Below are 14,409 nucleotides of genomic sequence, written 5' to 3'. Positions count from 1 at the left end.
TCGTTCTGCACAGTCAACAGCCTCGTTGTTTGCTCTTGTTTAACCACGCCTGTACCGTACACACAAATAGCAGTCATTTCAATCGGATACCAGAGGCTCGCGCACCCTTATCTACATCTCTACGATAATCCTTCGACACTCTGCGTCTCTCACCTCTTGTTTTCGGTTTTATAGATGCTCCTTACTCACAAAGACCTACCGTACGGAAAGCCACTCCCCACTCTGTCCTTACTGTCCGACAGTCTGACCAATCTTCGCGTACTATTCCCCACTGATGCACCACTAATGCACGAAGTATCTACTGGTTCGACAAGTTTTCTTTCTTCATGGAATTTGTGAAAAAGTAACACGTTGTGTAGATGGTTTGTCCGACTGTTCGTGCAATACGTTAAATTTTTTTATGTTACGTTTGTATACTATGAAATTCCTTGCTATCGCGAAACAATTTAATAACGATTAGTGAGAGACGCGTAGGATGTTGCAACGACGCTTGCGATAACATGAAGGTATGTTCAGACAAAATATAATATTCGTGCATAAGATAATCAGTCAATCGTGTACCTGATATCTTTATTTTAATATTTCTTATTTTATTTGAAAATTCTGCATTTTGTTATTCGAGTTATAATTCTAAATAACTAAATGAGTTACTATCAGTGTTTAGAAAATTCATTAGGAGCCACTATTTCCAACGTTAGTTAACGTGGCACAACGACGGTTCCAATTTGTAATAGAATTGCTAACATGAAGAATAAAATACTCATTAAAGGAGATACAAATTTTTAATCTCTTTGATTATCGATATTTTATTCATATTGACAATTTTGTCAACAAATTGGAATTCGGTTAAAGTTAACCAACGTGGGAAATAATGACCCTAGAAAGTGTAAGTGCGCCACTGAACAATAGGTCTGTTCTTTATAGCTGAACTGGCTGCACTAGTTCAGCTATAAAGGTTGTTTTCCAGCAAAGGACACAAGTGACACAAGTATTACTCTGTCTTTGTTCGATATTCAATGAGCAACAGAGAGAATAATACTTTTGTGTCGCTTGTGTCTCTTGGTGGAAAACTACCAAAGAACAGATCTTATATATATATATATATATATATTGGAATGTGCACTGAGCGAGCTGACAGAGAACCACATTTCAGAGTTAACTGTCCTTCTACGTACAAACTTTTAATTATGTTTGACGGAGTGGTAAATATAATACCTCAATGCAAGCCTAGAAATTGAGCGATTAAACTTTTAGGTTCATCTCTACTGTTCATGACGTGCGCACGCGTTGACATGTAGAAGCGAAACACCAAGCCCTGAAAATCTATTGCAAGTTCGCTATGCATCACGTATGTAGAGTATGGCAGTGTGCACATCATATACACATCCATAATATACACAGTTCAGTAAAATGCGCAGAGTAAAATAAACAAACCTAATTTCATAAAGCATAAATTATCTAGATGTGATACGTTTGATCCAAACAATTCGAAATCGGAAGTATATGGCATTAAGGTACCTTTTCACGCTGACGCTCTACTCGCTCAACGCTTAACTTCAGCGTTAGAAGACGTCACGTGACTGAAAATGACCAACCGTTGCAGTAGTTTTTGGTCACTTGATATTTTCTAATGCTGAAATTGAGCGTCGAGCGTCGAGTGTCAGCGTGAAAAGACACCTTAAAGGCACGAACTTTTGTGTAAGGCATAACGCATAAGAAATTAACCAACTAGAGTCCTTCATTCCCATCCTCATTTCTCATTCTGCGGATCTCTGATTGGTTGATTCCCTTATGCCTTATGTAAAAGTGCTTCGGCCTTTACTTTGCTTACTGTTACCTAGTGTACGTGTACACACAAAGTTCAGGCTGTTTGTAAATATGGCCATTTTTTGTGTGGTCTGAAATCTGTTGGCTTGGGTGTAGTCGAAAAAGACATTTAAACAAAATTATCCCGATCTCGCATATATTCGCGCAGCTGGTTATATTTCCTACGTCAAGTAAATTTCGTATTTTTCTTCGTCTTTTTATAAATTTTTGTTTTATTAAATTTTGCACGTGTATATTTACATTCATAAAATTTATAATAAATTTTTACTTTTCAGTTTGTCAGTTCAGGTTGAACCTTGCAAACGAGAAATTAATATGGATAAATGCAATAGCATCCTTAAAGATGCTCAAGAGATAAGAGTGTGCTTGTTTAACAAAGGTCAGGATGTTGATGAAACAGTGATATGTGAACTTCTGGCCAGCTATGATTCTAATTGTCATATGGACAAGACAGAATATATTTTTAACATGATAACAAATAATGACACGGCACTGGTTAAATCAGATTCCATTCTGAAAAAATCTTCCGATCTTAAACTCGACACTATTGAACAATTCTTTAATGAAATTGAATCATCTAATATGGAGGTTGAATCTGTGACATATGATAATAATCATGATTTTACTGATGTCACTGATGTTACTGATGTTACTGATGTCACTGATGTTACTGATATTACTGATAAAGTTACTGAATCTAATACACCAAATTCTTCTGGTATATATGTGACTGCAGAAATTATTGATATTTCATCAGATTCCAACAATGATACAAACTTTTGTCAGCCTGCTAACGATAAAAATGTGCTTCTAGGAAATCTAATACGTACTTTACCCTCATATTCTCCTTCGAAACCATGTACTGATACATCATCTTTGCATGAACCTATGATTATTAGTAATGATAATCAAGCAAAATGTTTGAAAGAAAATGATAATGATGTTATATACATAAAGAAAGTTGTTCATAAGAGGATCAGACTTTCTGGAAGTCCACAACCAGGTTGTAGTAAAGATTTTGATCCAGCAAACACATTTCCAGAATTGGAAGAAATATCAGATTGCAATAATTGCAATGATTGCTATGATTGCTATGCTTCCGATAAAAGATTGCACATGGAAGCAGAAAAACTTAATTCTCTTCTACCTGCATCTTATTCTTACGATACAATTTTGAATAAACTTGTTACTAATAATTTTGCAGAAAATCGTATTGAACTTGCACTGTGGGATTTATTACCAGTGGAAAGACCCAAAATCCAATATAAACAACTAAACACTTTATCTTACAACGGATGTATGAAACTTAGAAATTGTCATAATTTTTCAGATAAAACAGATACAGATACAGAAACAATTTTAAAGAAAGAAGAGAAAGCATGTGCAAGTAGTAAAATAATGACAGATATAAAATCAGAAAATAGAAAGTCTATATTACCAATAAATAATAAAACAAAGAGTAATATGATGGAAGAGATAGTAGTTGAGGATGTTTTCAGTAATAATATTAACCAACAAATTATGACACCAGTACAAATTCAAGAAGCAAAGTTAAATGAATTAAAAGCATCCACTAGCAGTGAAGAAAGCATGCCACTATTCAAAAAAATAAAGTTAGATAAATTAGATGCACCTAATGAGGATACTAATAATTATAATAATGATAACCAACAAGAGACATTATTCAGAAAAGAAAAATTAAATGAGTTTGATACATCTAATAAGGATATTAACATGTGTCATATGCATGATTCTGAAAAATCTGTATTGAATGAAACAGAAATTGATTTAAAAGACACAATGTTACAAGCAACAAAGGTTTCGATGCTAGATGAAACAGAAGTTGCCGACGTACATAACTATAATAATCCTATACCTAGACCAAAGCTCATACGTCTCAGACCAACAGAACTTTTATTTAATGTTGATAACATGGATGCAGTAGCTGGACCATCAACATCATCATCATCATCATCATTTCAATCTTCAATTTTATTACCACCAAAGTTCAAATATATGGAAAGAAAACAGGAATTACCATGCATATACTCCAAATGTGCCAATACTCCAAATGCAAATGTTCAAGATACTCAGAGAACTTCTACACCGAAACCATTTTATGAATATAATCCATTCCGCACTTTAGCAAAAGACAAAGAAGCATCTCATACGAATATTGCTTTTTCACATTCATCTGTTAATCCTGTTAAGTGGAATGCAGCCATTTTCCCGAACAGATTATCGGATAGAAAAGGAGAATGGTTTGAGTTCCAAAAAAGTGTGCTCGAGCCCCTTCCAAATTTCAACATGTTTGCTAAGCCATGTGTCTCTGATTCAATGGGTGCACCATCTTTGTTAACAAATAATACATTACACTCCACACAATTGAACGGAACAAAAGACGTGCCTATTTTAAACCTATCACAAAAAGGTAATAGTGAAAAGGTAATAGAAGAAAATAATTTGGAGCAAAAAGGAGACGAAGCCAACACATTTCAGGTGTTTAATCAAGAAAATATGGAACAGGTAAATATTAATTACACATATAAATGTGTATAAGTTAGTCAAATTTTTTTATAAATTAGCTAAATTATTTATATTTTTTGAAATAAATGTTTTTAGTTTATTGCTAATTTAAGCATATAAAAAATATTTATTATTTCGAAAATTTATTATTTTGTTATAATTCTATGGCAAGATATCAAGAGACATAGTCATGTCTCGTGCCAAGTTTATAAGGCACAATGATGAAAAAGCGACTATTGCACTATTCACTGTCCTAAGATTCTAGGTAGAGTCGCCGAAAGTATTCGTAATATATATTCGCCTTCTCATTAAGGCACTTTTCTCGGGTAGCTGTATTCCTCGCTATATAGCTGGGATTCCCCCCGTTTTGTTGATGTTATCGTGTCGTTTTCATTGGTTAGGTAGCACATTGTTATTGGTGAACGTGAAAACTAAGTTTACGTGAAAGTTTTTCTGTTCTATCTATCTAACGTCTTCGACTTCGCAAAGTCACAAATCGTGTTCGAGTGATTAATATTTAACACGTGCTGGTCGCAAAATATTCCGATGCGTTGCATTAAGGTTTAAAAACTATTTCGTTTTCATCATTTCTTGAATTTGTGAATTTTTGTTTTGTAAACTCCCTCCAAACTCGCAACAAATTTATTAATGTCCATTAACGTTTTTTTAAACAAAGGTGTAGACCTTTGTTATATACTTCATCTTTATATAAACTGATCAATTATTTTTCTTTCAGAAACAGATGTTTCCTCATACTAGTGCAGAAATAAATGCACGTGAGGAGCAAGTAGACAGAAACAATGTCGAAGAAATAGTATTAAATGAGAAAGCTCTTAAATTATACTACAAACTAATACCCATGTTTCCAAGTGTAAATACTAATTTTGTCAAAAAATTGTGCCAGAATAGTGTTGAAAATATGCAAACAGCAGATGAAGCAACACAGCTACAACATTTAGTTGATCAATTGCTCGATCATGGTCCAGAGCATCCCTATGTTAAGAAAGAGGAACCATTGGAACTAGTGAAATCTGCCATTACTTACGACCTTAATGAACAATATGCTGATTTATTAGGAATATTTCCAGAAGCAGATCCTGAGTATTTAAGACAAATAGCTGAGAAAATATATAATGATCCTGAAGAATTCAAGCTGTTTGTCCAGTCAAAATTGGAAAATCCGGATTATCCAACTAGACAGCAATATCTAAATAAAAAAAAGATTAGCGAACAAGTGAAACAGTACACTACAAATTTCAATGTGCAACAATTCTTGGAAATATTTCCAAATCCATTTGCACATTTTGAAGATAGATATAGACCATGTGTTTTTAATGCATATGCAGTAGATTTTCTCAAATATTACTTTAGTAAAATCAGGGTAATTATTTAATTTCAAGATATATATGATAATGCGTAATAAATATGCATAAACGATAATAATATATATAAATTGTAAACTTGCAGTCCAGGCTTGTAATTTTTAATAGATATAGTGGTAGGAGGATCTCAAGCCCAAGTAGATCTTATTTCTTGATAAATATTCTTTATTGAACCAATGTTAGAACAAACGTTTCGGCTGATCATTCAGCCGAAACGTTTGTTCTAACATTGGTTCAATAAAGAATATTTATCAAGAAATAAGATCTACTTGGGCTTGAGATCCTCTTACCACTATATCTATATAAATTGTGTCATATTTTTTGCAGGTGAATACAATGCTGAGTTTTTATAGTCGGAATGGATACAACTTAAGTGCAACTGTGAAAGCTTTAGAAACTCTAACCCCCAATATGAAAACTAAACGCTGTAGCAAAATTATGCCAACGGAAAACATACCCCTTCTGCAAGAGATTGCTTTCATACAGCATAAAGGAGAAATTCAGGATTATTTGGATAAATTGAAGGCAGAAGAAAAGGAAGAATTTAATAAGCTTAAGGTATAGATTTTAATGGAAAAACAAAACATTTTTAGATAAGTTATTTTTTATTATTTTTTCTTTTAGGCAACCAATGGACTGCTCGAATGTCAGTGTTGCTATGATAACGAGTGTATGCCATCAAAATGTTCCACATGTGAGGATGGGCATGTATTTTGCAACTCATGCATTATGAGAAGTACAGACGTGACATTGGCGGATGGCAAAACGCATGTTCTTTGTTTAATGAATTGCGGCCGAGAATTTTCTTTGTCAATACTACAGCGAATACTACCACCAACCAAATTTAGCATTCTTCTTTGCAAACGGCAAGAAGCAGAGGTAATGGCTGCTGGTGTGGAAGGTTTAGTATCATGCCCATTCTGCCATTTTGCATCTATACCACCTCCCGAGGATAAAGTATTCAAATGTCTTAACCCAGATTGCATGAAGGAATCATGTCGGTACGTATAAAATCTCCGAATCATTATTATTATCATTTGCCACTGAATTTTCTCAAATTTTGTAGGATTCTCAGAGAACGCAAATATAAAGAATTTATAAAATATTGATTTTAAAATATAATGTACATGCTTATCTTACAGAATGCTTTTCTTCTTCTTTTAATGCAAATTTGGCTGAAGGAATATTTTTATTTTTATTCGAATACAATGTTGAATTTATTTTATTTGTAATACTGCGTTTAAAGAGCTTGATGATTCAGCACACACAAATATTTAAAAATAGATATGAAATTTTACGCTAATAGATTATTTTGTTATCAGATTGTGCAAGGAGCCTAATCATGTACCTTTGAAGTGCGATGAAATCAAAACAGATGTTGCACGTTTGTACTTGGAAGAAAAGATGACGGAAGCTTTAGTACGGAAATGCTATAACTGTGGGCGAACATTTTTCAAAGAAGATGGGTGCAATAAAATGACCTGTATATGTGGTGCACTCATGTGTTACATTTGCGATAAACCTGTAAAAGGTTATGACCATTTTCAAGGTCAAGGAGCAATGGCCTCAAACCTGTAAGTTTTAATAATATGTACTTTGATTCTTTTTTTGTACAATTTAGTTAACATTATATTATGGTTTTTAATATAGCTGCCCATTATGGAGCGATGATCGTCGCATGAATGCCGAATCTGTTATTAAAGTTTGTCAGGAAACGATGAAACACATTAAAGAGAAGAATCCTAACATTGATATAAATGTTGAGTCTCTTTTGCCGAAGCTACCACCCAAAACTAGAGGCCCTCATGAAGATATTGCTAATGCCAATGCAGTACCGGTATACATATAATCTATATCTATAAAATAAATGTACATATCAATGTACATATCAATGATTTTTTTTTGAAGTATAAATATTACATAGAAAACATGGAGCTTTGAGTATGCTAAACAATTTAGGTTTATTTAGCATAAGATCGTTTTATGCTAACTTCAAATTATAATTTATTTTTCAATTTATCACATTTTAATTGGGTTATTCGTATCTATATGTAATATTTATGTTTTGAACCATTGATATGTTACTAATGAACGTAATCGTTTAATAGTATCAACTTTACATTTTGAGAGAATCTTCTATTTCTATTATATAACGACAAAATTTTATTTTCAGATACATGCAAATCGAATTGCAAGACAAAATCAATAATAACTTGCTCATTATTTAATGTTTAATATTTTATAAACCAAAGGCTCTTGCTAGTCATGATAGTAAGAGTGCAAGTACAAAGGATAGTGATAGAGCAGATAAACTAATAATTCTGTAATTTATAATTGGATGTAGTAATAACATAAATAACTTTACGCAATTTTGAAAATATTTTCGAAAATTTTGAGAAAAATAAATGATTAAAGTTTATAAAATAGGAATTAATTGAGAGAAAGAACAATTTTTATTTTTTATTTATTTTTTCACACTTAACGACAGAAAATGAATTAACATCATTTCATTACTGCATCCAATTCTAGAATTAATTTTATAAATACAAAATGATATAGCTTGTAACCGTATAGTATTTTAATCTTTATGATTAATATTTGTTATATTGAAACCGCAACATATTTTTTTACGAGTTAACATGTGAAATATACTTGTTCCTATTTTATAGAAATCGCTTATATTCTTTGATAATTCTTTTTCTATTTTTCAGCTATATGGTGGATTCCCTAATATTAAGTACATACAATAATCCTTAGTCATTTTACAGTGTGATACCACTGCTTAATACTTCCCAAACTTTTTTATCCGTTTCTTATATTTTGTCGAAAGGATAAATTTATGCGCAGAGAGCGTCAAATGACAGATAAAAAATATTTTATCAGGATAATTTATGAAAGGTATGCGTTTGAATACAAAATTGTTGGATGATAAATTTTCATGTGCATCTTAATTTTCGAGAATCCTAAGGAAGGAACATCCTAAGGGAGTTTGTCATACATGAATATGACATATCTTGATTCATAAAAGTTAAAACGATGCAAAGCAAGAAATATTAATATTTCCTATGACAAAATTAACTTTTCTTTATGCAAGATCTTTAATTATCATCACATAAAGATAATAATCGTACAAATTGAAATTTATACTATGCAGAAACAATATATTATGATAACATTTAACATATTTTATATATATAAATTACAGTGTTCTTACAACGCCATTAACACAAAGTTGAAGGATACGCATATTCATTAGATTAATATGATAAAAATCTTGCACTTTATTTTTATTCGACAATCTCACGTAAATTATATTAAAAAATACGAAGACGTATCGAAGAGCAACGACATCGCTAAAGAGAAATAATATGGACATTAATACGTAAATATGTCCATATTATTAGTATGAATATATAAAACTAATATGAATTAACGCCCAACAAATGCAATGCAGATCATATTTGAAGGCTTATTAAAAATTCAGTCTATTATTACAAAAAAATGATTAGTAATAATTAATATTGAGTAAAAAAATAATACAAATTGGTATTGAGTAAAAAAAAAATAAATATTCAAGAGAATTTCAAGCACGATAACATATTATCAGGTTTTATAAACACTCTATATTTAATCCGAGAATACGTAATAAAAAAATACGGAAGTCCACGGATAACGTATCGTATACAGAATTAATCTGCTGCTGTTGAAATATTGTCGGGAATTTATATTAGTTATGTTCTTAACACTGTTTTAACAACTATCTTTCTTAGTGTTCAACACTATACAAAGCTGATTTCTTGTAGATTGCATGTATGTGATAAAACCGAAGGCGTTTGGAACCGCCTGGCTGAGACATGCAAATTATTTTTAAACTTCGGGCATCGGAAAAAGAATTTATACCATCGATTAAATAATCAATGTCATCTATGACTTGACTTACAATCTAGTATTTTATTCGAACAACATTCCGTCACCGTCCTTGGATAAAATTAGTATGGAAAAAAAAAACTAGAGGTATTACATAGAGGTAGTATTTAAAATTAAAAAAAATTTTCTAAATTTATTTATTTAGATATTTTTAGACGTTCGTGTTGTCTCGGTAAATCTGATAAACGACGAGTCATTGCAATATTAAAAATTACAAATTGAACATTTATAACACGTATTAGTATCAAGAGACAGTACCTTGCATTAAGTATAAATGTATTTGCTGTTATACTAGGTGCGCAACTAAGTTTCCGGGTTTTTTTTATCAATGCAAAATGGAAAATTTCAAGAGAAATACAAAAAACGATTTATTCAAAGTATCGTCCCTCGCTAGCTACACATTTTTGCCATCTCTCTGGCAATACATGAATACCGCGACGATAAAACGATGCGTCTTTGAATCGAAACCATTCATCCAACCAGTTTCGCACTTCTTCGAAATTGGCCAAGTGTAGCCCAGCCAAGCCATGCGCCATCGACCGGAACAAGTGATAATCGGAAGGGGCCAGGTCTGGTGAATACGGCGGGTGCGGTAGCAGATCCCATTTCAGCGTTTTGATGGTGTCCTGGACGATGGAAGTGCGATGGCACGGAGCGTTGTCGTGCTGCAATATCACTCGTTCGTGTCTCGTGTCCCATTCTGGCCGTTTTTCGAGCAATGCATGGTTCAAATTTATCAATTGTTGTCGATAGCGATCCCCATTGACAGTTTCGCCCGGTTTCAGCAGCTCATAGTACACGATTCCTTTCTGGTCCCACCAAATGCAAAGCATTGTCTTCTTTCCGAAGCGATTTGGCCGTGCCGTCGATGTTGATGCTTCGCCAGGTAAAAGGCACGATTTTTTGCGTTTGGGATTCTCGAAATATATCCACTTCTCATCGCCAGTAACAATTCGATGCAAGAAACTCTTTCTTTCATGCCGCAAAAGCAAAATTTCGGAAGTGGCTCTTCGATATTCCATCTGTCTCTCAGTCAACTCATGCGGCACCCATTTTCCTTCTTTTTGAATTTTTCCCATGGCATGTAAACGTTTGGAAATACCTTGGCGAGTCATGTTTAATGCCTCCGCAAGTTGATCTTGTGTTTGTGTATCATCTTCATCCAATAACGTTTGCAGATCGGCGTCCTCAAATGTTTTTGGTCTTCCGGAGCGCTCCTTGTCCTCAGTGTCGAAATCGCCACTTCTGAAGCGTTTAAACCAATCTTCACAGGTAGTTTTCGATGGTGCATGTTCGCCGTAGGCTTTTTCAAGCAAACGACGTGCTTCAGCTGCATTTTGTTTCAAGTTGAAGCAGAAAAGCAAAGCTTCCCGCAAATGCTGTTTATTTGGCACAAAACTCGACATCTTTCTTGTTAGAAAAAATATTTTTGCGTTGCGATATCTGTTGGTATTATGACTGGTTATTGTTGACAGATGTCCAAGTTAATAAAAAAACACAACTTTAGACATGTATATCGACTACATGTATCGTTAGCGCCATCCATGTGTAAAACCCGGAAACTTAGTTGCGCACCTAGTATAGAGAATTATCAACTTGTGTGTGGATATCATATCAAGAGAGACATTTTGAAGATAAAATTTGTTTTTAACAAAAATATAAATATGTATGATTTATCGCTCTTTTTTAACTTACAACAGTATATATTTGTGCAACTAAACTTTTAATTCAAATTCTATTGAAGCAAAGTAGACATTTAAAATTAAATTTTTTGAAATCAGAACTTAAAAACCATTATTTCAATAAAAAAAAACAACGGCTAATTAAACAAAAATGATAAGTTAATTTTTTTACATATTGCTCAAGTCCTATCAAAATTATATATATATATATATATATATATATATACACTATTTAGAATTCTTTGTAGATATATAGTTCATCAGGCTCTGTACTATACTTTATACTAGTAAACAAAGCTAAAAAAGCTGTGTAAAATTAATTAAATGATAGTGGAAGTTAATCAATGCTTGTAGAACTGGCTCCGAGGCAATCAAATCTTCAATAGTGTTAGATATGATGCAAATATATTAGTATGGAAAGAAACAGAAGATTAATTTATTTACGTTGGAAATTAATCAACATCAAAAGAACCCAGCTCATAAGTGAGCGAGTTGGATTCTTCTAACATTGTCCAGAGTGAGCCACAGTGTGCAGTCGATGCGATTCGCGCGTGAAAGTGTGTGGTGTCGTCTGTTCGTTTAACAGCAATGAACTTCAGTCATCGGCGAGCTTTCGGTCGTGGCTGATACGCTTCTTCGTAGACCAGTGACACAACGAAACTCCGAAGATCCGCATGGTTACACATCGTTGCATCGGTCAACCAAAATACGTAAGTATCTATTTTTGTTTGCTCGACCGAACAAAGACCGATATCGATTGTCTTCATGTATATTAAGGGTTAGTTTGGGTTATTAAGGGTTAGTTTTTTTTTTATATATTATGTCAGTTTTTGCAGGGATTTTACAAAAAAGTCGGCGTTTTAGTCAATCCATGTGAGACAAAGTATCCGAGAGATTTATTTTTTTTTAAACATTTTTCAGACACTCGTCAAATCAATTAGTAGTCAAATTGTTCGCTTCATGGGATTATGATTTTTCATCTCAGTGAACGCCTTCACAGTTAGTTGGCACACCGGAAATGATTCTCATAATTAGTTGCTGTTGTGATTAATTAACGCTCCCATTCGCGCTCTGATCTCAAAACAGATATTTACGATTATATATTATAAATAACAGAGGCGATTTTTTACGGCAATCGAATGTTTCATCTATAAAAATTTTGCATCTTGCCGATAAGTCCGAAAGATGCGAAGAGACAGTGGAATCAAACAAGCGTTCGAGTTTATTCGTGTGTAGCGTAAATAGCACAACTTGTTAGATACCGTTAGCATCCTAGCGCACAAGAACATCTCTAGTGAAACCACCATAAGTCACTTTTCGGACATTTCTTTCCACAGTGAGAGCAGTAATAGCGCACACGTACAGTGAGGACATCCACCCATATTTTTTATTATTCCCGTCAGTTGGGAAGCACAAGGTCAATTCGTGACCGTGAAATTGTGGTTGGCGATAAAGTAATTGCAATCCCTTCTCGCGTTTTATGTACACTACGTGGGTTTCACGTGAAATCGAAATCCTGAGTCGAAAAACTGGTTTTTAAAATGAATCAGCTCTTTTTGATTTTCAACCAATTAAATTCATTAGTAAACAAGTTTCAATGCCGCCCGACATGTACTTTTATCTTTTAAAATAATTGTACGAAGTTTTTTTTTTAGAAAAACGATAAAGAGAACGTACATATACATGCACCATACATAAAAAAATTGTAATGGTAAGCGTACAAAGAAACGATTGCAAACCTTATACAAGATCCGAAGAATCTGCAGATTATTGCGGCGAAAAGTTAATGAAAGTCAATGTCGACAAAAGCTTTTAACAGAAAGCACACGGTTTTAGAATATACTATTGAATACATGAGTCATATCCAAAAGAGCGTACTTACATATTTTGTGAAAGTGGGATGATTCTTGCCTATTCTGTCTACATTTCTCTGTAGAACTCTTCCTTCATTTCTTTTCTTTCTATCGTATTCTGTTTTTATATTTTTGATTAATGCAAACATCTTTTTTTCAATAACTCACAGGTTTATTATCGGTTTTTTTACATGTTTTCTCGAGTAATAATTTAACATTTTAAAAGATAAAAATTTTCCGAAGACGAAAAAGGTTCAATTCTTTCATTGCTTTATTATCTTTGTTCTGCATATTTTTTTTTTCAAATAACTGAGGTAGTATTTATTAGTAGCGATATGCAGCCAACAACATCAATGTTACGACGTAAAACAGATGCAGCATTGCACGCGCATTTAATGTGCAGCCTTCGCAGTTATCGCGAGACGATAAGGACATTGTATAAAATACACTGTTCTACCCATTGAATCAACCAACTTTTTGCACATTATGAATGGCGTTTGTTTAGCACCTACTATACATACAAGACCATATATATGATTTTCTATAAATTAACTGATTAGATTATATTGAGATGTGTGTGTGTGTGTGTGTGTGTGTGTGTTTCCGCTCTCTACAATCAATAATAATTATAATAGTAACAAACTTTACACACAATGTTATGTTCAATACATTCTTTATAATAAAGAACTTCTACTAATTTTCACATTTTTCCAAGATATATCAAAATTTCTCCTAATACCGAAATCAAGTTTCACAGATTATTAAAGAACTAAATTTTAACAAAAATTGCATCTACAATTTTTATTTTTATTTTTTTTGCGATTGTTTTCTGTGTTTAACAAAATGTTAATGAAAGAATAAATACCGCTTATTTGAATAAAAACAGGCGCGTGACGTATACATTTTTGTGGAAAAACTCTTACAGAACTGAATTAATAAAAACGATTAAAGAATTGAATACTTTTAATTTCTATTTTTCAAAGTGCAAAAATATTACACAAAAAAAGAGAGATTTTATTTATTAAAGAAAATTAAAACCAAGTTATTACGTTTCTCAAACATGTATATAAATTTTAAATCCATTAAATTAGAAGAATTTGCAGATCTGCTGAATTTCTTCGGGCAAATGTTATCAAACAATTTTTACTGTCGCCGCGATCAGCATAAATATTAATGATAATGATTGAATTTTTTTAGCACAACAATTGCGTA

General features: G+C 32.8%; 2 protein-coding genes across 8 annotated transcripts in view; both read left to right on the top strand.

Moving 5' to 3' along the window:
• Nucleotides 1–364: 364 nt before the first annotated feature.
• Nucleotides 365–8,407, top strand: LOC105675548 (uncharacterized). 5 transcript variants are annotated; one of them, XM_012372781.2, is made up of 9 exons: nt 365–506; nt 1,255–1,348; nt 2,103–4,353; nt 5,090–5,734; nt 6,063–6,293; nt 6,360–6,736; nt 7,058–7,309; nt 7,386–7,572; nt 7,909–8,407. In XM_012372781.2, the coding sequence occupies exons 3-9, from the start codon at nt 2,143–2,145 to the stop codon at nt 7,942–7,944; spliced, it is 3,939 nt and encodes a 1,312-aa protein (XP_012228204.1). In that variant the 5' UTR covers nt 365–506; nt 1,255–1,348; nt 2,103–2,142; the 3' UTR covers nt 7,945–8,407. The 5 variants fall into 5 exon arrangements, with proteins under 5 accessions (XP_012228204.1, XP_012228205.1, XP_012228207.1 ...); XM_012372785.2 differs by lacking the exons at nt 365–506; nt 1,255–1,348 and adding an exon at nt 1,428–1,997 and having other exon boundaries at nt 2,103–2,545; nt 2,642–4,353; XM_012372782.2 differs by lacking the exon at nt 1,255–1,348 and having other exon boundaries at nt 366–506.
• A 3,467-nt stretch (nt 8,408–11,874) lies between these two features.
• The window catches only part of LOC105675398 (ATP-binding cassette sub-family G member 1), a 29,788-nt gene continuing 27,253 nt past the window's right edge, over nt 11,875–14,409 (top strand). The window contains exon 1 of one of the 3 annotated variants that reach the window (XM_012372523.2): nt 11,875–12,054. The gene's annotated coding sequence lies outside the window, so the exon portion shown is untranslated. The remainder of the gene's footprint in view (nt 12,055–14,409) is intronic. The other 2 variants (XM_012372522.2, XM_012372521.2) reach the window with 2 other exon arrangements.

This window comes from Linepithema humile, chromosome 5 (genome assembly GCF_040581485.1).
Source record: "Linepithema humile isolate Giens D197 chromosome 5, Lhum_UNIL_v1.0, whole genome shotgun sequence".
In the NCBI taxonomy this organism is placed as follows: Eukaryota; Metazoa; Arthropoda; class Insecta; order Hymenoptera; family Formicidae; genus Linepithema; species Linepithema humile.
This window is presented reverse-complemented; position numbering and strand designations above follow the sequence as displayed.